Raw genomic sequence first — 20,018 nt, 5'->3', positions numbered from 1 at the left:
CTCTATTCTTTAGCTCCATCTAGTCTCTATAACTCCATCTAGTCTCTATTCTTTAGCTCCATCTAGTCTCTATTCTTTAGCTCCATCTAATCTCTATTCTTTAGTTCCATCTAGTCTCTGTTCTTTAGCTCCATCTAGTCTCTATAACTCCATTTAATCTCTATTCTTTAGCTCCATGTAGTCTCTGTAACTCCATCTAGTCTCTATTCTTTAGCTCCATGTAGTCTCTGCTCTGAAGGCAGCCTTCAGAGGGCATCAATAAGTAACCACTCCCTTCCTTTATTTGTAATATGGCATTTTCAGCCTAATTTTCAGACATAGAAGTCTCAGGAACTGATGGGGGCTAAAAGTTAGGACAGAGAAACTTTGTGGCTTTGTGAAACCAAACAGCAGCACCTCCAAAAGCCATGGATTGCTGAGAGCAGAGCAGGGCCTGGCTGCAGTGAGCTGGTGTGGGAGGCAAGGCCCTGGAGCAGTGGGTGCCCTGTTCCCCCCCAGGTTACAAGACAGATCCATGAGCATGAGCAGGAGAACGAGCTGCGGGAACAGATGTCAGGATATAAGCGGATGCGGCGCCAGCACCAGAAGCAGCTGATCGCCCTGGAGAACAAGTTGAAGGCCGAGATGGACGAGCACCGCCTCAAGCTGCAGAAGGAGGTGGAGACACACGCCAACAACTCGTCCATTGAGCTGGAGAAGCTGGCCAAGAAGCAAGTGGCTGTGATGGAGAAGGAGGTGAGTGCTGGGAGGGTCTGAGGGGCAGGAGAGCCCGGGTTTGCTGCTCAAACCCGTGGTCTGAGGTGCAGAATGAGAGGACAAAGTGTTAAACTGCTCCAAGGGAAATTTAAGTTGGATGTTAGGAAAAAGTTTTTTACACAAAGCACTGGAATGGTCTGCCTGGGGAGGTGGTGGAGTCACTATCCCTGGATGTGGTACTCAGTGCCATGGTTTAATTGAGATGTTAGGGCTGGGTGGAACTGAATCACCTCAAAGGTCTCTTCCAACCTGGTGATTCTGTGACCTTGTGCTCTCTCAAGCAGCCTCACGTCACCTTCCTGGCTGATGGGTGCTCTGTTGGCATCCACCAGTGCCACAGCTGCATAAAAGGGGCTGTGGGGACTTTGGGAGCTTTGCCTCAGCTGAGGGGGTGACAAAGCTGTCACTCAGTCTAAAAATCAGCACATTAATAAAATGGTGTGGTTGTGCTCTCTGGGGTGGCTTTGGTGGGGAGGTGAGAAGCACAAGGAATCCCTCAGACCTATGTGAGCATTCTCTCTGTGAGCAGCTGTCCTGTGGCTGAGTGCTCATGGCTTTGGCTAGCACAGTCACCAAAATGACTGACCAAAAATCAAAAACCACAACAATAATTTGTGCTGGATTCTGCACCTGCTCGCTCACCTTTTTTTTTTTTTTTTTCTTTTTTTTTTTTTTTTTTTTTTTGTTTTTTTTTTTTTTCCTCTCTCTGTACATTGCAGGCAAAGGCAGCTGCAGCAGATGAAAAGAGATTCCAGCAACAGATTTTGGCTCAGCAAAAGAAAGACCTGGCGACCTTTTTAGAAAGTCAGAAGAAACAATACAAGCTTTGCAAGGAAAAGATTAAAGAGGCAAGGAACTCTCATTTTCAGGGCTGAAGGGGTGTGGAATGAACACAAACCACTCTTTTGTTTTGATAAACCTGGGCCAGCCCAGGGGTTTAAGGGATACTGTCAGGCTTGGAAGCAAATTTTGGATTCTCAGTAAGTAAATTTTCAGGAGCTGGGAGCATCTGGCAGCATTTCCAGAACAATTTGTGAGGGTGGCTACAGGTGTTTCACAATTTGCTGTAGAGCAGAATCTTTGAAACCAAGGGTGATGAGGGAAAATGGGACTTCACAGAGAGTTCTTCTTCCCCTTTCTTTCTCCTCATCTGTTTTTTTCTTTCAAGTAATCAGAGCAGCCATTCAGTGTCCCCAGACTAAAAGCCCTGTGATCAGTTACATGAATTAGGAAGAGAAATAACTTCTAATGTACCAAAATGCATTATTTAAATTGTATCTTCACCATATTGCAAAAATAATTGGCTGTTTAAGGTAAAGGTGAGAAAATTATTATCAAGGAGCTCTGTGGCCACTTTTCCTCCTACTCTTGGTGTGGGTGCTGGTACAGCTGTAGGGGCACAGGGCTGAGCATGGCCAGGTGACAGGTTCCGGTTCTGTTGGTTTGTGGTGGGATTTTGGTGTCCCTCCATGGCCTGAGTGGCAGAGGAGGAGCCAGCAAGGTCCCCCATGTCCTGTGTCACTGTGGAGCTGAGGAAAGCCTTGTGTTCACCCTGCAGGAAATGAATGAGGACCACAGCACACCCAAGAAAGAGAAGCAAGAAAGGATATCCAAACACAAAGAGAACCTGCAGCACACACAGGCTGAAGAGGAGGCCCAGCTTCTCAGCCAGCAGAGACTCTACTACGACAAAAACTGCCGATCCTTCAAGAGAAAAACGATGATCAAGAGGCACGAGATGGAGCAGCAGAACATTCGGGAAGTATGGCACTCCTCACTTCTCTCACAGCCTGCTTGAACTGCTTTAGCTTTGTGTCTTGGCTGGTTAGGTCTTCATGTTTCTAGTTGCTAAATAGAATTGAGAAAAATGTAACAAAATACGTTTTGGGAAATGGTTTTCCCTGCAGCTGTGGCTGCTTTGATCAGATGAGGGATGGCAGACAGAAGCAGCCTGTGGGCCCCTCCTCTGGGCCTGATGCCTCATCCCAGCTCCTGAGTGTTGGGTTTGGGGGTCCTGCCCCAGTTTGGGGTGTGGGGAGAGCTGTGGGATGGGGATATGGGCTCTCAAGGGGCAGCTTTTCACACCCTGCTTCCCCTCGTTGGTTTTTGCCCCTTGCCTCAAGGCTGCCTGTGGTCAAACACCACTTTGGAGAAAGCTTCCACATGGAGATGTTCCTGTGGCCATCACTGTAGTATCTGAGTTATCCATTTTTGGATTAAGACTGTCAGAGGAGAGGGTGTTTTAGTGAAAACTGAGTGAGGAGTGGTCAAAAATTTCCAATTGTGTTTGGCCTGCTACCCTCAGGCTTTCCAGTATCATTTGTGCTTGTTCAGAGCTTTGCTGCCCTTGGGTCCAGATGTGCCTGGGGCTGCTCAGCTGCTTTGCTGAGATCCAGATATCTCAACCCAGGCACCTCAAAACTATTGATTGCAGAAATTCAGATTTGAGCACCCATGTCCCAGCATGTCAGCTCTGTGGCAGGGATGAGAACAGAGTTCAGTGACCTAGCATGGCATTTAACAGGAACACACCTCTGACCTCCTGCATTTAAGCTCTTATGAGAGACCTAATTTTCAGAATGATCTGAGTTTTTATTCCCTGAAAATTGCATCCCTACTGCTTCAAATGTGCCAGTACTAACTACTTGGATCACCTGAAGTAAATAACACTTTCAAGATGTGTTTTCCATATTTTAAGTAACCACAGATGTTGTTTTTGTGCAAATGGGAAAGTGTTTGAAGGAAGTGGAATGACTGTGTGTGTTTATGCTGTGTGAACTGAAATCAGGTTGGAACAGGCTTGGTAGAGGCTGGCTGAGCTGCCCTGGGATGAAGGCACATGTGCCACAGCTCCCTGCCTGGTCAGTGCCCCACCAGCCTTTGGGAAGTCATTTTGGCACACCAGTAGCTGTAAATTTTAATTTTGCCTATCAGGGGTCGAGTTTTGCTTAAATGTGAACACATACTACATTTGAGACACAAATGTCACAGATGTGTGCAGTAATCAGGGAGGGAACTGGTGTCTTTCCCTTCTGGGCTTGTGGCTTGGGGGTGGTTATCCCAGGCTGTGCAGGAGCTCTTGGTGACCACTGCAAAACCAGTCTCGTTTTAAAAATGAGCTGCGCCTTGTGCCAAATCTCACCTGGACAATTCACCTTCTCACCTGAGATGGTGTTAGAGGCACTGACCTCTGCCTTGGCCACTCCAGTGCAGGTGATGGAGGGGGGAGCTCGTTCCCAGTACCCACCGGGGAATTTAAACCAGACAAGAGCCCCAGTTCCATCGCCCTGAGCACTTGGGATGTGTTCAGTGAAAGCTGCTGCGAGTTCCTGCAGGCACCCAGGGCTTGTGTGGGGTCCTGGTGCCACCTGCTGGGGACTCCCGGGGCCATCCCAGAGCAGGGGAGGGAGGGATGGATGGATGGATGGATGGATGGATGGATGGATGGATGGAAACTCAGCGGTCGCTCCTAGCATGCATGGATGCATGGTCACTCAGTGGTCACTCCTGGATGGATGGATGGATGGAAGGAAGGAAACTCAGCGGTTGCTCCTAGCGTGGATGGATGCGTGGTCACTCAGTGGTCACTCCTAGCATGGATGGATAGATGGATGGGTGGTCATTCCTGGGATGGATGGATGGATGGATGGATGGTCGGTCACCAAGTGGTTACTCCTAGCATGGATGGATGGATGGATGGATGGTCATTCCTGGGATGGATGGATGGATGGATGGATGGATGGTCGGTCACTCAGTGGTCACTCCTAGCATGGATGGATGGATGGTCACTCAGTGGTCACTCCCAGCACCCCCATGGCGCTGCTGGGTTTGTGTTTCCCTGTGCCACACCAGTCCCTGCAGCTGCAGCGCAGTGGGCAGGAGCTGCAGCAGGGCTGCCCGCTCAGCCCTGTGTGTGTGTGTGTGTGTGCAGGAGCTGAACAAGAAGCGGACGCAGAAGGAGATGGAGCACGCCATGCTGATCCGGCACGACGAGTCCACGCGGGAGCTGGAGTACCGGCAGCTGCACACGCTGCAGAAGCTGCGCATGGACCTGATCCGCCTGCAGCACCAGACTGAGCTCGAGAACCAGCTGGAGTACAACAAGCGGCGCGAGCGGGAGCTGCACAGGAAGCACTTCATGGAGCTCCGGCAGCAACCAAAGAACCTGAAGGTGCTGCCGGCTTCCCTTGCTCCTCCTCCAGCCTCTGTCCTGGGCCGTGGGACCGCTGCTCTCCACATCCTGTGCTCTCCCTTGCATCCCCTCCCTTTGCACAGAGCAGCTCTGGATAAGGGAAGTTGTGGGCTGGGATAGGCCAGGGCTCACAGAGGGTTTTTACAGTGCTGTGCTAATTGAGGCTGTTGTAAAATAGTCCAGTCCTAAGCAAAGTGTTAGAGAATTTGTTTCTGACAAGCTGTGTGTTGTTCAGACCCTCACTCGTGTCAGCTTAGAATGATGAGGAGAGGAGGTTTGTGATGCTTTCAGAGTCCAGAGAGAACATAGAACACTCTGAGTGTGTGCTGAGCTCTGTGCTTGCAGACCTCTGAGCTGCTCTCTGTGGCAGAGACATGTTCTTCCTCCCAGTGTCACAGAATCATAGAATATCCTGAGTGGGAAGGGCCCCGCAGGGATCATGGAGTCCAAATTCCAATCCTGGACAGACAGCCCAGCAATCCCACCCTGTGCATCCCTGAGAGCATTTTCCAAATGCCCCTGGAGCTCTGGCAGCCTCAGGGCTGTGCCCATTCCCTGGGGAGCCTGGGCAGTGCCAGCACCCTCTGGGGGAAGAACCTTGCCCTGATACCCAGCCTGAAGCTCCCTTACACAGCTCCAGCTGTTCCCTGGGGTCACTGGTCACCAGAGAGAAGCACACTGCTGTCACTCTGTCACACCCTTGTGGGTTCCCAGGGCTGCAGCCGCCACATAATGCAAGGTTGAGCTGGGAAGGACATGGAAGGGGAATGATGCTGTGAAAAAGCAGATATGTTTTGGGAGGCAGGTGATGGGCTGGGTGATGTGCAGGAAGTGGGAAGTGCCCTGGGCTGAGGAGGGCTGAGGGGGTGCTGTTCCTGGCCAGGGTCTGAGCTGCTGCTGCTGCTGCTGTTAGTCCCTGTGGGAAGCATGCACAGGGGAGCTGTGGTTCCCACCACCCCACCCACGTGGACATACCACAGCCTCTCCATTCCCAAAGCCCTTCGTGCTCTTCACGTCGTTCCTTCCTTGGCAGGCTATGGAAATGCAGATCAAAAAGCAGTTCCAGGACACATGCAAAGTGCAAACTAAGCAGTACAAAGCACTGAAGAATCACCAGCTGGAAGTAACTCCAAAGAGTGAGCACAAGACAATTCTGAAGAGCCTGAAGGACGAGCAGACACGGAAGCTCGCCATCCTGGCCGAGCAGTACGAGCAGAGCATCAATGAGATGATGGCCTCGCAGGCGGTACGTGCAGGGGGCTCTGGGGGCTGGCAGCACCCTGGGGGGACTGCTCCAGCCACTGAATTGGCAAAACTGTTAAAACAACACATCAGCTGCCACTTTCCCTCTTGGAATGAGTGTCCTGTGGAACACATGTCCTTCCTCTGCTCCCCTGGCGTGCTGGGGATTAGGATTGGATTTTCTGAGGCTCTGCCTCAGTGTGAGCAGAGCAGCTGCTGCTCATGAAGCCTTTTCTGCTTTCTTCCTCTGCCACCAACACCAGTGGCTTTGGGAAGAAAGAGTTGTGTGTGACTCGTGTGGGAGCAGAGGAATTCCCAGCAGGGTTTGTTTGAGCCTTGTTTTGCCCGTGCTCTCACAGCTCCGGCTGGACGAGGCCCAGGAAGCAGAATGCCAAGCCCTGAGACTGCAACTCCAGCAGGAGATGGAGCTGCTCAACGCCTACCAGAGCAAAATAAAGATGCAGACAGAAGCACAGCATGAAAGGGAACTCCAGAAGCTGGAGCAACGGGTGTCGCTGCGCAGGGCACACCTGGAACAGAAGGTACCTCCAGAGGGGGGTTTGGGACAAGGGAAGGGTGGAGCTGTGCTGGGGGCTGCTGACTCTGCTCATGTCAGAAGGGATTTTGGGGATACAGGGGACATGGATCTGTGCTGGGGGCTGCTGCCTGTGCTTGTTGATTTTGGGGACATGGAGCAGGGTGGGTCTGTGCTAGGGGCTGCTGGCTGTGCTCCTTGCAGAGGGGATTTTGGGGATACAGGCTGGATCTGTGCTGGGGGCTGCTGGCTGTGCTCCTTGAGTGAGGATTTTGGGGATACAGGTGACATGCAGCTGTGCTGGGGGCTGGCTGTGCTCCTTGAGAGGGGATTTTGGGGACATGGGTCTGTGCTGGGGGCTGCTGGCTGTGCTCCTTGCAGAGAGAATTTTGGGGATACAGGGAACATGGATCTGTGCTGGGGGCTGCTGGCTGTACCTGTTGATTTTGGGGATTTTGGGGACATGGATCTGTGCTCGGGGCTGGCTCTGCCCCTTGCAGAGGGGATTTTGGGGATTTTGGGGACATGGATCTGTGCTGGGGGCTGCTGGCTGTGCCTGTTGATTTTGGGGATTTTGGGGATATGGATCTGTGCTGGGGGCTGGCTGTGCTCCTTGCAGTGGGGATTTTGGGGATACAGGTGACATGCAGCTGTGCTGGGGGCTGGCTGTGCTCCTTGCAGAGGGGATTTTGGGGACATGGATCTGTGCTGGGGGCTGGCTGTGCCCCTTGCAGAGGGGATTTTGGGGGGACATGGAGAGGATGGATCTGTGCTGGGGGGTGCTGACTGTGCCCCTTGCAGATCGAGGAGGAGCTCGCCGCCCTGCAGAAGGAACGCAGCGAGAGGATCAAGTTCCTGTTGGAAAGGCAGGAGCGAGAGATTGAGACGTTTGACATGGAGAGCCTGCGGATGGGCTTTGGGAATTTGGTCACATTAGAATATCCCAAGGAGGACTATAGATGAGGTTAAATTTCTTTGCCATTTAAAAACAAAACAAAACAAAAAAAAAAAACAAAACAAAAACCACAGAAAGCAAACCAAGTAAGGATAAAACTTGCAAACCCAACATTCCCCATGTTGACGGGCGTGCTCTCTCTCTTTCTGTCTCTCTTACTGACATCGTGTCGGACCAGTGCCTGTATATTCTTATCCATCAGGGGCCCCTTTCCCCCGTCACGTCCCGGTGCAGGACAGCTCCTGGCAGTCTTTTCCATAGTATGTCACAGTATTGATGTCTCTGTGCAATGATTAAAAATGTTTCAGTGAAAACTTTGGAGACAATTTTAATGGAGAAAAAAAAATATATAAAAAAAAAAAAGCCACCAAGTGGATGTATGTTGCTTCTAAGCAATCACTCATTTTACCACCAATCAATGAAAGTACAAGCAAAAAAATATTAATAATTAAAAGATATCTACGATCCCAGGGGGAGAGAGACTGAATCCGCAGCCTTACCTTAACTAGCTGCTGCATAATTTTATTTTATTTTTATTTTTTTGGTATTTATTCATCAGGAATAATTAAATAATAAAAAAAAAGTTTTATTAAAGATTGAAAAAAAAATTTGATACATTTTACAGAAAAAAAAAACTTAATCGTGCTGTACATATCAGTGGTGACATATTATTACTTTTTTGGGGGTGGGGAGGGGAGGGTGACGACGTGGTGATTTTTAGGAGAACCATGCCAGGGGCAGCAGGGACAAGCCCTGGCCCCTGGGCATATTCTTGATTGTATCATAAATCATTTTCTGCTGTCGCAGAGAATGTGAATACACTTAAATGAGCCCACAGGATCCCAGTAGCACAAATTGGGCTTTGTCAAATCGTGTATTTTGTGTATAGAAGGAATTTAAGGAGAGCTTTTACTTATTTTCATATTGTATTTTAACTGTTTCTCTGATCAAAAATTTTTTTACTTCTTTCCCCCCCTCCCTTCCTGCTCCAGCCACCCCCCACTCTCCAGTTCTGTTCTGGAGCTCAACACTGTCTGTTAGATCATCCCAGCCCTTTTCAGTTTTTCTTTTATTTGTTTTTTTTTGGGGGGTTTTTTTTTGTTCCTCCCCCAAGTCCACCCCCAACCCCATGATCTTGGTCATAAATATTGCATTATTCACACTTTCAAACTGTGTATTTTCTTACAATAAAAAGAGAAAAAAAAAAGGCTTTACTTCTTTTGCATGCACTTTAAAAAAAAAACCAACAAAAAAAAAAGGACAAAAAAACCAACAAAACAACAAAAACATTTTTCAGGTTCCAGGGAAGAGCATGAATAACTGTCAGAGCTTTTAATTATATTTGTAAATAAAAGTGTTCATCACAATGCCTGGCTGTGTCATTGTGGGAGGGGTGGCTCGTGGCCCAGCACAAGTGCAGGGTGGGGATGGGGAGGGGACACATTCCACAGGTGTCCCCTCAGCCTGGGCAGGGCTTGGTTTCCTGGCACTGGAGGCTTTTAGGGTAATGGATTTTTTATTTTTTTATGTCCTCTGAGCAGTCCAAGGTGGATGATGAGCCTTTTGAGCCCTGCTCCAATATAACTCTGGTGGGCCTTGTGCTGAAGGAGCTGGGGCTGTTTACCTGGAAAACCACTGATCCTCTGGAAATGTTTTAATTGCTGAGCTGATAAAACTGCCCTGGGGTTTTATTTTCACAGGGTGCTGCTGATTCCTGTTTGTCAGACCATGTCACTGCAGAGCTTTGATACAGCAGCTTGAAAAAAGGGGGGAAGGCTCCTGATTCTGTGAAGCTGAATTGCACTAGCTTCACCTTTTTTACCTTTTTGCAGCCACCAGGCTCTACCAAAGGCTCACTGCTGCTCTGGACACTCAGGAGAGACCCCCAGGCCTCACTGGAGCAGCAGGAAGCACCTGGGACCTGCAGCTGGGCTGGGAAGTGGCTTCAGGTCAGGGAAGCTGGTGGTGCCCAGACTGATTGTTGGGGTGTCAGATGTGCTGTGGTAATGTGGGGGCTCCTATGTGCCCCCATAGGTGTGGGAGTGAGCGGAGATCCCCTGGTCAGGAACTGAAGGCTGGGAATGTTTTTGAGATGGAAAGACACGATGGCTTTGAGCTGTGTCCCTCCAGGAATGGGGAGCCCTGGCACAGGGTCCAGCCTCATCCCAGGAACACAACAGCACCCACTGCTCCCTGAGCACTGCCCTCATCCCCCCAAGAAGACAACCAAGCACACCAAGTACCTTGGAAGTTTTTAATTGCACTGTGAGCACAGGGCAGGACACCACAGGACTGAACAGAACAAAGTGGTCTCAGCTTTGGGTGGCAGCAGAGAACAGAAGGAAATGCTCTAGGCCAGCTCCTGCCTCCCCTCGAGCTGCACCTTCACTACTGTAGTGGTGATGTGGAGGCACTGGCCAAATGTAGGAGAGGGGGAAAGAAAAAAGGGAAAAGTTTCCCTTGGACTGCCCTGTCCTCTCTTGGGAAAGGGAGTCTCCACAGCCAGCACCTGCCCCAGAGTGGTTGTGCACCCACACCCCTGCCACCTCAAGCCATGCCAAGACAGCAGAGACCCCCTGAACTGACACTAATTCACAAAGGCTACTGTTTCCCTTAAGCAGGTCAGTTTGGAGCCAGGGGCAGCTCTCTAGCTAGGATACCACGAGCATCAGCACAGGGACAGAGCAGGGACAGTGACAGTGACATTGTCAGAGCAGGACACTTGGCTTCAACTCATTAACAGAACACAACTGGAGCGCTGTGCCCAGCCCCACCGCGGGCCCTGGCCCTACTTCCCCGAGAGCTGCTCGTAGAGCTTGGGCACGTAATCGTCCCACTCGGCCTGGTAGCAGGTGCCCGCCACAGGCGCCCCCAGCCCGTACTTGCTGCGGAACGCGGCCACCTTGAACTTGCCGCGCTTGTCCCCGGAGCGGTTGGAGAGCACGGGCTCGCTGCAGGCCAGCTGCTGCGGCTGCTCGTACACCAGCCACACGTAGCGGTGCAGCCCTGCGGAGGGACGGACAGACCCCATCAAAACCCTGCAGCACAGCTGGCTCGGGCTCGCTGGTCAGGCACAAGGTTTTATTATCGTTCCTTTCTTTCCTTGCTAGCTTTGTGAGGAAATCCTTTCTTCTGTTCTTCTAGTACAGTTTAAATATATCATTTTCTTTTTTAATATAATAATAATATCTTTTCTCCTGAGAGGCCTCATAAATCAGTTGCAAACATCAATTATCTGCTGCTGTGGAATGCAACAGGTGCATCTGTGATTGGGCTCATGTAGTTGTTTTTAATTAATGGCCAATCATAGTCCAGCTGTCTCAGACTCTGTGGTCAGTCAAAAGATTTTATTACCATTCCTTTCTATTCCTTGCTAGCTTTCTGATGAAATCCTTTCTTCTATTCTTTTAGTATAGTTTTAATATATCATTTTCTTTTCTTATAATATATATCGTAAGATAATAAATCAGTCTTCTGAAACACGGAGTCAGATCCTCATTTCTTCCCTCATCCTGGGGCCCCCGCGAACACCACCACACCCCAGGTGAGCCCACAGCTGCCCAGGGAAGGCGCACTAAGGCTGGATCCCTGCTTTGTGCAGCCCCCAGCAATCCTGCATGGATTGTTCCTGCAGGGCTCTCCCCACCCTGCTGCACTGGGTGTGATCCACACAGCACCCGGGAGCTGCTGCAGGTACCGACCTGTTCCCTTGGGAGGCCCGGAGCCAACGTAATCCGACATGACGGTCCCGCTGCCCACGTTGTTGCCCTTCATGTTGGTCACCAGGAAGTGATGCCACTCCCTGAAAGCACAAGGCACAGAACAATCTGGCAGAGCCACAGATAAGAGCAATCTTTGTCACTCCAGCTGTGGTTTCTCCATGAGGCTGTCAGCATGGAGTAAACAAAGAGCTGCCACTCCTTGTTTACCAAACCCAAAAAAAACACCAGTCCCAGAGCAGGCACCACTGTGTTGGGATGCACAGCCTGCCAAAACCAGCCCCATGTGGCTGCAGGAAACCCACACCTGACCTCTGAGAGTGAGGATTCTACACACTGCTGAGGCTCACTTGAGAAAGGTGAGCTGGTCCCAGATTTAATAGTCTGCTGCCAGCAAAGACCTAATTCCAACTCACATATGTGCTAAATTAGAGCCAGCAGTAAATGCTGTGCTGCTCCAGCTACAACAGACTTTGAGCATCCTTGGTAAGAGCAGCTGCTCCTCCCCATGCTGTCCCTGGCTCGAGGAGAGATGCAAGGACACGATTTCTATGACAAGGCACGGCCCCACAGCTGCACTTTAGGCAGAGCACAGCCCCACCTCCTCCTTAAGCCTCTGCTCAGCCCAAGAGAGACGCTCCTTTTTCCCCACGCAGGACACGGAGCTGTGCATCCCCACTACCTGAACTTCGGGTCCTTCCGACTGGGCGCATCAGGGTCCGTGAGAACCAGGGTGTAAAGCTTCTGGGGATCGCAGCCGTCCCACTCGATGCTGGTGGGGCGATGCTGGACCTGCAGGGGTGACCGCGTTAGCGCCGGCCGCGCTGCCAGCGCCAGCCACCTGCCCTGCACACGGGGCCAGCACGGCCTGCGCTGGCAGCGGCACCTGAGGGCTCAAAGGCCATTCGTGCCAGCTCGCCCTGGCTGTGAGAGCGACGGGCCTTCTACTGCGGCACGGCCCCCCCCACAGCTCAGCCCCTCTCTGTGCTCCGCACCCGGGGAAGCTCCGGCCGCAGCTGCCGGAGCCGCAGCGCAGGAGGCCCGGCCGCATCCCGCCATTTTGCCGCGCCAACCCCCACGCGCAGGGCCGGTTTGCTCACCTGAGTGGGCGTGAGCACCTTGCCCAGCTCGTCGATCTCCACGGAGCCATACTTGACCCTCAGCGGGTGCGCTGGCTTCTGCTCCACCTCGGAGAGGCTCAGCGGCCCGTCCCACTTAGCCAGGTCCAGCGGCATGGCGACGTTTGTGGCTGCGACGGCGGCGGCTCCGAGCGGCCCGAGCCCCTTGGCGGAGGCACCGCCCCACTCCGCTCCCATTGGTGGAGACGCCGCTATGCTCCCCTCCCATTGGTGGAGACGCACCGCCGGTCTCTCCCGCCCCCACTCCATGGCGCCCCCAGGCGGAGCCAAGGGGGACCGGCCGAGCTCCTGTTACCTGGGCCAGCGCTGTCCTCCCTACCGCTAATTAGGTTAATGAATAATTAATGTACCAGGGTCCAGTGGGGCAACCTTGTGGGTCTCAGCGTTCTGTTTCACGCACGCCTTTGTGCTTCCAAGCTGCCATGTGTAAGGTGTCCTGGAGAAACCCGACCATAGTTGCGTGGTTACGGTCCTCGCTGCGGGGTTACACAGAGGCACAACCATTTATCTCTGCTCTTCCCGCTCCGCGGTATGTGCGGTGTCTCTGAGTGGGTGGATTAGAGCAGCTCTCTGGACGTGCGGGTCGTTTACCGCTCAGAGAACACTGCTTAGGGAACCCCGCTCAGCACACACCGCGCTCTCCGGTTCAAGCACTCCCGGGCCGTGGGCGGCACCGGGGGCAGCGCCAGCGCCGCTCTGCTGGGGCCGCCCCACATGGCTGAGGAGGGGGGGGTGAGGTGACCCCAACATGGCGGGCGGCTCCACGTTGTGGGGGAGGGAGGGGGGTCTCAAGATGGCGGCCGCCCGAAGCGGGGGCTGTGAGGCGGCGGGACCCGCTGCATGGACGAACCCCGTCACGGGCCCCTCACGGGCCTGGCGGGCGGGTCCCCCCGGCCGGGCACGCCCGCCCTCCCTTCCCAGGCCTGTCCCCGGGGCGGCGGCCGGGCAGCACCGCCTCCGCGGGGCTCCGCCAGCGGCGCACAGCCATGCAGCGCCTCGGCGGGATGCCGCCGGCGCGGCTCGTCCTCGCCCTTTGCTTCTGGAGGCTGGTGCCGCGCCGGGAGGCCGCAGGTAGCGCGGGCTGAGGGGAGGGGAGCAGGAAGCAGTGCCCCTTTTCCTGATCCTGCTGTGCGCTGGTGCTTTTTAGTCACCCCAGAGGTCCCTCAGCAGTCCCATAACAAGCACCCCAGAGGGCTGACACAGATCAGGTATCCAGGTCTTTGCTGCAGAAGGCGGCTTTGCCCATTCCCTCAATCCCTGACGCCGTCCCCTTTCTCTTGCAGGAACAGATGAAGTGGTTTTTGGACAGGTGGGAGGAAACATCCTCCTCTTGTGCCGCAACGTGTCCAAGGAAGCCACCGAGGTGGTCTGGTTCCAAGGGGATCCGCAATCCTTCCCACCTCTCTTCTCCTCGAGGGTCTCCTTCCCCCCCGATGTCCGCTTCTCCCTGGTGGACAACAGCTCCCTGAGCATCTCCGAGCTGCGTGTGCAGGACGAGGGCAACTACACCTGCAGGGAAGTGCTGAACAAGACGGACCACGAGCACAGGGTGCAGCTCCTGGTGGCCAGTAAGTCATCCCCGAGCTGGGCTTCCTCCCCTCGGCCTTCCACGTCCCCAAATTCATCTGGCACTGGTGGAAAAATAATACTTAGAAAGTGCAGACGGCTTTACAGTGCAGAATCTTTCTCACATCTGCTCACAAGCACCAAAATGTGTGTCCAAATGGTCTGTCATAGATCTAGCATGTGGAGGGGAAATGCCAGCTCTGAAGTCCTTGCTGTGTTTCTTTTTCACTGCTGGTGATAAATGAGTTTTTGGGCACATCTTCCATTCTCTGTAGCTATTCCATTGGGACCTTTTGCCTCTGAGTCTGGCTGACTTGAGTCTCCATAAACCTTGGGGTAGGGGCTGCTGCTTGCTGTCTGCTTTCCCTTGTTAGCATAGATGTGCTGTGCCATTCCTCATTGCCATCCTTTTAGTGGGAGAACTCTTCCCAGCTGAGGAGTTTTACATTGATGGAAGCACGAAATTCCTCAGGTTTATGTGGGATCAGTGTCCTGGGAGCGTACCTGTTATCAGCACAGGGCAGTTCTTTCAGCCCCTCAGTGTCTTCTTGTGCTCTCTCCCTTTTCCATGTCTTATATCATCCATTCATTCCCTTAGAAACGTTCAGAGCACAGGTGGAACTCAGGCTGGAAAGCACTCCAGCCAATTAATCCTTCCTGCTTCTGCCAGGGAACCATTTTTTGCCCTGATGCCTCATGTATTCCATGGGAACAGCCCCCTCCAGATCTGGTGCTGCTCTTAGTACCCTCAGGATTGAGAGGAGGGAAAATCTGCTGCTTTTTGGTGCTCTGTACTGCCTTGGCCCTTTCTTTTCTTGCTGCTCTTGCCATGTGTGAGACCTATTTGCCTTCAGGGTGTTCCTTCCTTCTACCTGTGTGTAAACACTGCACCTGTTCTGTACAGATTAACCTCTTGAAAGTTTACAGGAATAAAAATTCTCTTCCTGCAGCAAGGAATGTGCAGATGGGGGTGTGGAAGGGTTGAACCCCAGACTGCTTCAGGGAATAGAGATGTAGGCACTGGGCTGAGGAGTGGGGAGCCCCAGATCTGGAGCACTGGGGCAGAACACTTGGGAGCACTACATACTTATGTGGTGCCAAGTGTTGGTGCTGCACTCTGAACTTCATTAATTAGTCTGGAATTAATTGTATCACTAATGTCTGAGTACAACAAAGGTGATGTGGGCATGGCCTTTGACAGGTGAGGAGGAGATTTCTGGAGATGCTTTAGCTCAGCAGGAGAATCAGTAAAAGGTAGAAGTTTAACCTCTGACCTGTATCAGAGCCCCATTTTTTTACAACCCATGTTGGTGGAACATCTTATCCTGGCCTGGAGCAAATTTTGGACTTGGCACTGCTGTGGAAGAGCCTCCCAGGATATGTAGAGGTTTTGTGTGGGAATAACCAGCTGACAGCCCATCCCATGGGTGGTACCAAAAAGTTCTCTTTTTGTTGGAAACTGCACTTTGACAACCCCACAAGCAGTAAACATTCTAGTGACAGGACAAAGGTGCAGCCCTGCCTTGGGCTGTGGTTCTGTGTTTGTTTTGGATGGGAAGCACCTGTGAAGGAGACGTGCAGTTCCACACCTCCAGGGATTCCTTGGCACATCTGTGTGTGTGGGTTGATGCAAGAGCTGTTGGCTCTCCTGGGGGTCAAACCACAACAGCTCCTTTTTGCTGGTGTTGTGTGAGGTTGGGAGGGTGGAGATTTTTATTTGGTTTGTTAATGTTGTGGGAGCAGATTTCTTTAGACAGAGTTGTGCTGGGAGAGCCTGAGAGTTCAGGATAGAAAGCTGAGGGCCTCAGGGGACTGTTCTGAGCTCAGCACAGAAAGTGCAGCTCTGGCTGGACATCCTGGAGGGACTGTGCCCACCAGGACACCCTGGAGGGGCTGTGCCCCATTGATGTGGGGCAGTTTGTGCCCGTTCAGGCTGACAGGGTGCCCTGTTAACCACAGCCAGGGTTTGGGGTCAGTTTGATCCTCACCAGAGGTGGGACACAGGGAGTGTTGCAGAGAACTTTCTTGCCAGAGCTGGGTGGTTTCAAAGATCACCTGAGGTGTGTGTACTGTTCCTGCAGAGATCAGCCCCAGGAAGGTGTGTTCTTGCAGCTCACGTGAGGGTTTGCCATGATGTTTTTTTAATTAATTCAAGTAGTTTCAAAGTCCTCTGAATAAATGTTCCCCAGAATAAGCCTCAGACATCCCTCTGACACCTCTGGTGTGGGGCTTGTTTTGGTTGGATCTCTTGGTGGGGTCTTGTTCAGCTCTGCATTGGGCACAGTGTGTTAATGCTGCCTGGATCAGAGTCCAGAATCCCTGTGGCTGTTAAATCAGCACGTGTGTGTGTGGATCTGTGTGTGCAAGGAGCGGCTGGGAGAGAGCCAGAACTGTGCCTTGCTCTCAAGTGGTGACTCAGTGGTGGCTGTGCCATGAGCACCAGGGCAGTGGGATTCCATTCTCCTGCTGTGTTTATCTCATTTCCATTGGATAAAGCTGTGGCAATCATTTTTTCCCTCCCTCAAGGCTTGGCTGTGGGGACTGTCACAGCCCCTCCTGGTGCCTGCTGGCTGTCACTTACAGCTGTGCACACCTGGGGCTGTGGGATGCAGGTCAGGGAGCAAGACTGGCAGGCAAACAGCAAAGATTTTTCAATAAGGATGATGACAAATGAATTCCAGCCCTGCAAGTGTTTCTGACCACGTGCTGTCCTTGCTGATAGATCCCCCACAGGCAGCCCCAAAGTGCTGGGCTGAGAGCTCCTCATCAGGGCAGATGCTGCAGCTGTTCTGCAGCTGGCCGGGAGGGTACCCCCACCCCACCCTGCACTGGAGAGAAGAGGGGCAGGACTTGGAGAACTCCAGCTGGGTCATCAGCTCCACCAGCTCCTCAGACACCCACGTGGAGACCCTCAACAGCTCCCACCTCGCCCACAGGAAAGTCTTCACGTGTGTGGGCAGCCACGTGGTGAAGCAGGAGCAGCCTGCCTGCACTGTGGAGATAAGTGAGTGCTTTTGCTGCCTCATTAACTGTAATGAAGCTGGTGAACAGGGGCAGGTGGGTACCCTGGGCATTCCATTCCCTGCTCTCCAGAGCACTGAGGAGGTGGCATGGCAGGGCACAAGTGCAGCAGGAGGCACAGGTGTCCATCATGGCAGAGGTGTAGCTGAGCTGTATTTTGGGGCCATCTTCAGGGGCCAACAAATTTCATCCCAGCAGTGTTTTCACCTGTGGAAAGGTCCCACACACCTGTGTGACAGTGAGAGGTGGTTTGGGGGCTGTGGGCAGGGATGAGCTGTCAGGAGACCTTAAGATGATGTTTGGCAAGGGTGGGTTTAAGGGTTGTGTGTGCCCTTCAGGCATCTGAGTGGCTGATGAAAATCCGGGCTGTGATTATCTTCCAAGGGTTGTCAAGGCTTCACAAGAGCTCTGCTGATCCCAAGGGAAATAATCCCTGGGCTGCTCTTCTCCTCTCTGCCACCTGCCTGCTGGCTGCCCTCAGACCATTTTTCCCTGGGGATGTGCAGACAGGTGTCAGAAGGGACTGAGCTCATGAAAGCTGCTCAGGTCACCCGTTGGGAGGCTCCTGAGTGAGCCAAATGCCAAACCCATAGTGCTCCACTCCCAGACTCCTGCCTGCTCCCTTCTCTGTTAATGATTATTAATCAGCCAGAAGCCTGATTGCTCATTATGTTAATTGCCTCCATTCCCTCCTTGACTCCTGTTTTTGTTTCCTTTTGCCCTGGGGCTGTTCAGAACTCCCTTCCCTGGAGTCTGAGCCCCCTCAGACCTGCTTTGTGGGTGACAACGTGACCCTGACGTGCCGGGTGACCGAGAGCACGCCGGCAGCCCGGCTCAGCTGGCTCAGGGACATCTCCCAGCCCCAGCAGGAGATCCAGCCTGGAGGGAGGTTCCTCATTGCCCAGGAGGGCAACGTGTCCAGGCTCACCATCCAGAACTGCTCCCAGGCCACCGATGGGGGCTGCTACGTCTGCAAGGCCCAGAACCCCGTGGGGCTCAGGGAGCTCTTCGTGTGCCTCACGGTGAAACGTGAGTGGGGCTGTGCCAGGAGGGCCTGGGGGTGCTGCACACCTGGGAATTCCTCATCCAGCTCTGTCCCCTCTCTGCAGAGCCGGTGAACATCGTTGGGGTCGTGGGTGCTGTGGTGGTGCTGTCCCTCCTGACTGTTCTCACCGTCACCGGGGTTGTGTTGTACTACAATCCCCTCCTGTGCCTCAGAGGTAGGGCTTGGTTCCTCCTTCCTGGGGCTTTATTCCCAGCCCACTTGTCCTCCCTGCATGCTGGAGTCAGTCACGGTTGCCTGTGCCACGTCTGTGCCTCTGCATGGGGGTTGCCAGTGACCATCTGGGGAAAGCACAGGGTTGGCAGGGGTTGTCCAGTCAATAAAACCAGTGTCACTCCCAGTGCTGTGGTAATCACATATCTTCTGAACAGAGAGAGACATAATTCTCTCCCAGGATTTTTCTGGGAAGCTGTGAGAGAGCTCAGAGGAAACAATTCTTATCTTAATCTCTGCAGTGGTTGTGCACGTGTGGAATGTGTTATGGGGATTGTTTACCGAAGAGTGATTCCTTAATTGGACTTTGGTGATAGTGTTTTAATTCATTGACCAGTTCATTGATCCATGTGTGTATATCAGACTGTTTGGCAAGGGTGATGGGTTTTATATATATTATAGTATAATATAGTATATTATAGCACAGTGTGGTAATAATAAAGCATTGATCAGCCTTCTGCAATCACAGAGTCAATGCTCATGATTCCCCATTCAGGGGCACACTGCTGCCATACAGAGGGGCAATTTCTAATGTTGTCCCTCTTTTCTTTCAGGTGCTGCATTCAGGTGAGTTGACATTCCTCAGCCCAGCCCCTCATGGCATCACTGCTCAGCCTTCCTGTAGGGCAGAGAACAGGCTCTCCTCAGCCTTTCATCCAGCTTGCTCTGCTCTTCCCAGGAATGCAGACTCAGGGGATGTCCTAGTGCTGGTGGACTCTGAAGATGACGAGGAGGGGAAGGGGTCTGAGGAGGCCCTGGGCGGCTGCACCGAGCACGAGGCCGTGGCACTGGTCAGTGGGAGCAGGGCCCAGGCTGCTCACCTGAACCACCTCCCAGAAGGTGAGGAGCCCCTGCTCCCTGCTGAGCAGCTGCCAGGGAGGGAGGAATCCTTGCTGGCTGTTGTAGCTGAGATGCTGCTGCTCTGTGCCCTGTGTAGGTGATGATGATGAGCTCCACAGTGGGGTCTCTGCACAGGATGTGAGAGAAGAGACACGAGGCTCATAGCTCCTATCCCTCCTTGAGGAAGCACACGGAGCTCCAGCTGGAATCCAGCATCAAGCAGGCCCTCACTGTGTGTGGCTGAGCACAGGCTGTCAGTGTCCTGTCCCAGGACACTTCAGGCACCTCTCTCTCCACCTGCCACTTCCACAGTTTCACTCCATCATTCTCCAGCCATGTTTCTCCATTTCTTTTGTCTTCCATTTTCCTCCTTGTCTTGGGTGTTCCTAAAACAAGGTGGCACCCAGCACAGGCAGAGCATGGGAACACCCCCTCACTTCAGTGCCTGTGACGGACTCGAATTCCCGTGTGGGATTCTGGCTCAGTGCCAATGAGCAGCCTTGGGATGGAGAAAGTCACCACGGGGCCAGAGTGGTCCTGGGGCAAGGGAAGAAACGAGAGCTGTGTGGGCAGGACATGGCTGACACTGACTCTGGGGAGGCTGAATTGTTTGTATTATAAATATTTTTTCCTTCTTCCTTCTGCAGTGTTGCTCTGTGTCCAAGTCAGGAGTTAATATCTTCCTTGTCGAGTGTGGGTGCAGGGCAATGGGGACGTGAGCACACATATGGGGGGACAAAGGGGACCTGACAGTTCATAGGGGATCTGATGGCCCAT

At 52.8% G+C, this 20,018-nt stretch overlaps 3 protein-coding genes across 8 annotated transcripts in view; 2 read left to right on the top strand and 1 right to left on the bottom strand.

The window, feature by feature from the left end:
- TAOK3 (TAO kinase 3) overlaps window positions 1-7,748 on the top strand; it is a 76,529-nt gene extending 68,781 nt beyond the window's left edge. For all 6 annotated transcript variants that reach the window (XM_074554096.1, XM_074554099.1, XM_074554095.1 and 3 more), the window contains 7 exons: window positions 499-735; window positions 1,476-1,604; window positions 2,315-2,518; window positions 4,688-4,927; window positions 5,982-6,194; window positions 6,550-6,732; window positions 7,527-7,748. In XM_074554096.1, coding sequence (XP_074410197.1) covers window positions 499-735; window positions 1,476-1,604; window positions 2,315-2,518; window positions 4,688-4,927; window positions 5,982-6,194; window positions 6,550-6,732; window positions 7,527-7,688 — 1,368 coding nt within the window. In that variant the 3' untranslated portion in view covers window positions 7,689-7,748. The remainder of the gene's footprint in view (window positions 1-498; window positions 736-1,475; window positions 1,605-2,314; window positions 2,519-4,687; window positions 4,928-5,981; window positions 6,195-6,549; window positions 6,733-7,526) is intronic.
- Window positions 7,749-9,920: 2,172 nt separating this feature from the next.
- Window positions 9,921-12,712, bottom strand: PEBP1 (phosphatidylethanolamine binding protein 1). Its single transcript, XM_014271605.3, has 4 exons — window positions 12,500-12,712; window positions 12,082-12,191; window positions 11,382-11,482; window positions 9,921-10,686 (listed from the first exon to the last, which is right to left on the bottom strand). Exons 1-4 carry the CDS (start codon window positions 12,632-12,634, stop codon window positions 10,469-10,471), a joined length of 564 nt encoding a protein of 187 aa, XP_014127080.2. The 5' UTR covers window positions 12,635-12,712; the 3' UTR covers window positions 9,921-10,468.
- Window positions 12,713-13,310: 598 nt separating this feature from the next.
- On the top strand, window positions 13,311-19,879 carry VSIG10 (V-set and immunoglobulin domain containing 10). The gene is given in 9 exon segments (XM_014271626.3): window positions 13,311-13,507; window positions 13,509-13,609; window positions 13,822-14,106; window positions 16,827-17,108; window positions 17,861-18,154; window positions 18,235-18,345; window positions 18,956-18,968; window positions 19,081-19,241; window positions 19,339-19,879. Coding segments are annotated over 9 exon segments (1,491 nt in total). The 5' UTR covers window positions 13,311-13,331; the 3' UTR covers window positions 19,407-19,879.
- The last annotated feature ends 139 nt before the right edge of the window (window positions 19,880-20,018 follow it).

The sequence above is a fragment of the Zonotrichia albicollis genome, chromosome 18, assembly GCF_047830755.1.
Source record: "Zonotrichia albicollis isolate bZonAlb1 chromosome 18, bZonAlb1.hap1, whole genome shotgun sequence".
Classification (NCBI taxonomy): domain Eukaryota; kingdom Metazoa; phylum Chordata; class Aves; order Passeriformes; family Passerellidae; genus Zonotrichia; species Zonotrichia albicollis.
The sequence above is the reverse complement of the archived record's forward strand: the minus strand, read 5'-3'. Positions and strand labels throughout refer to the sequence as shown.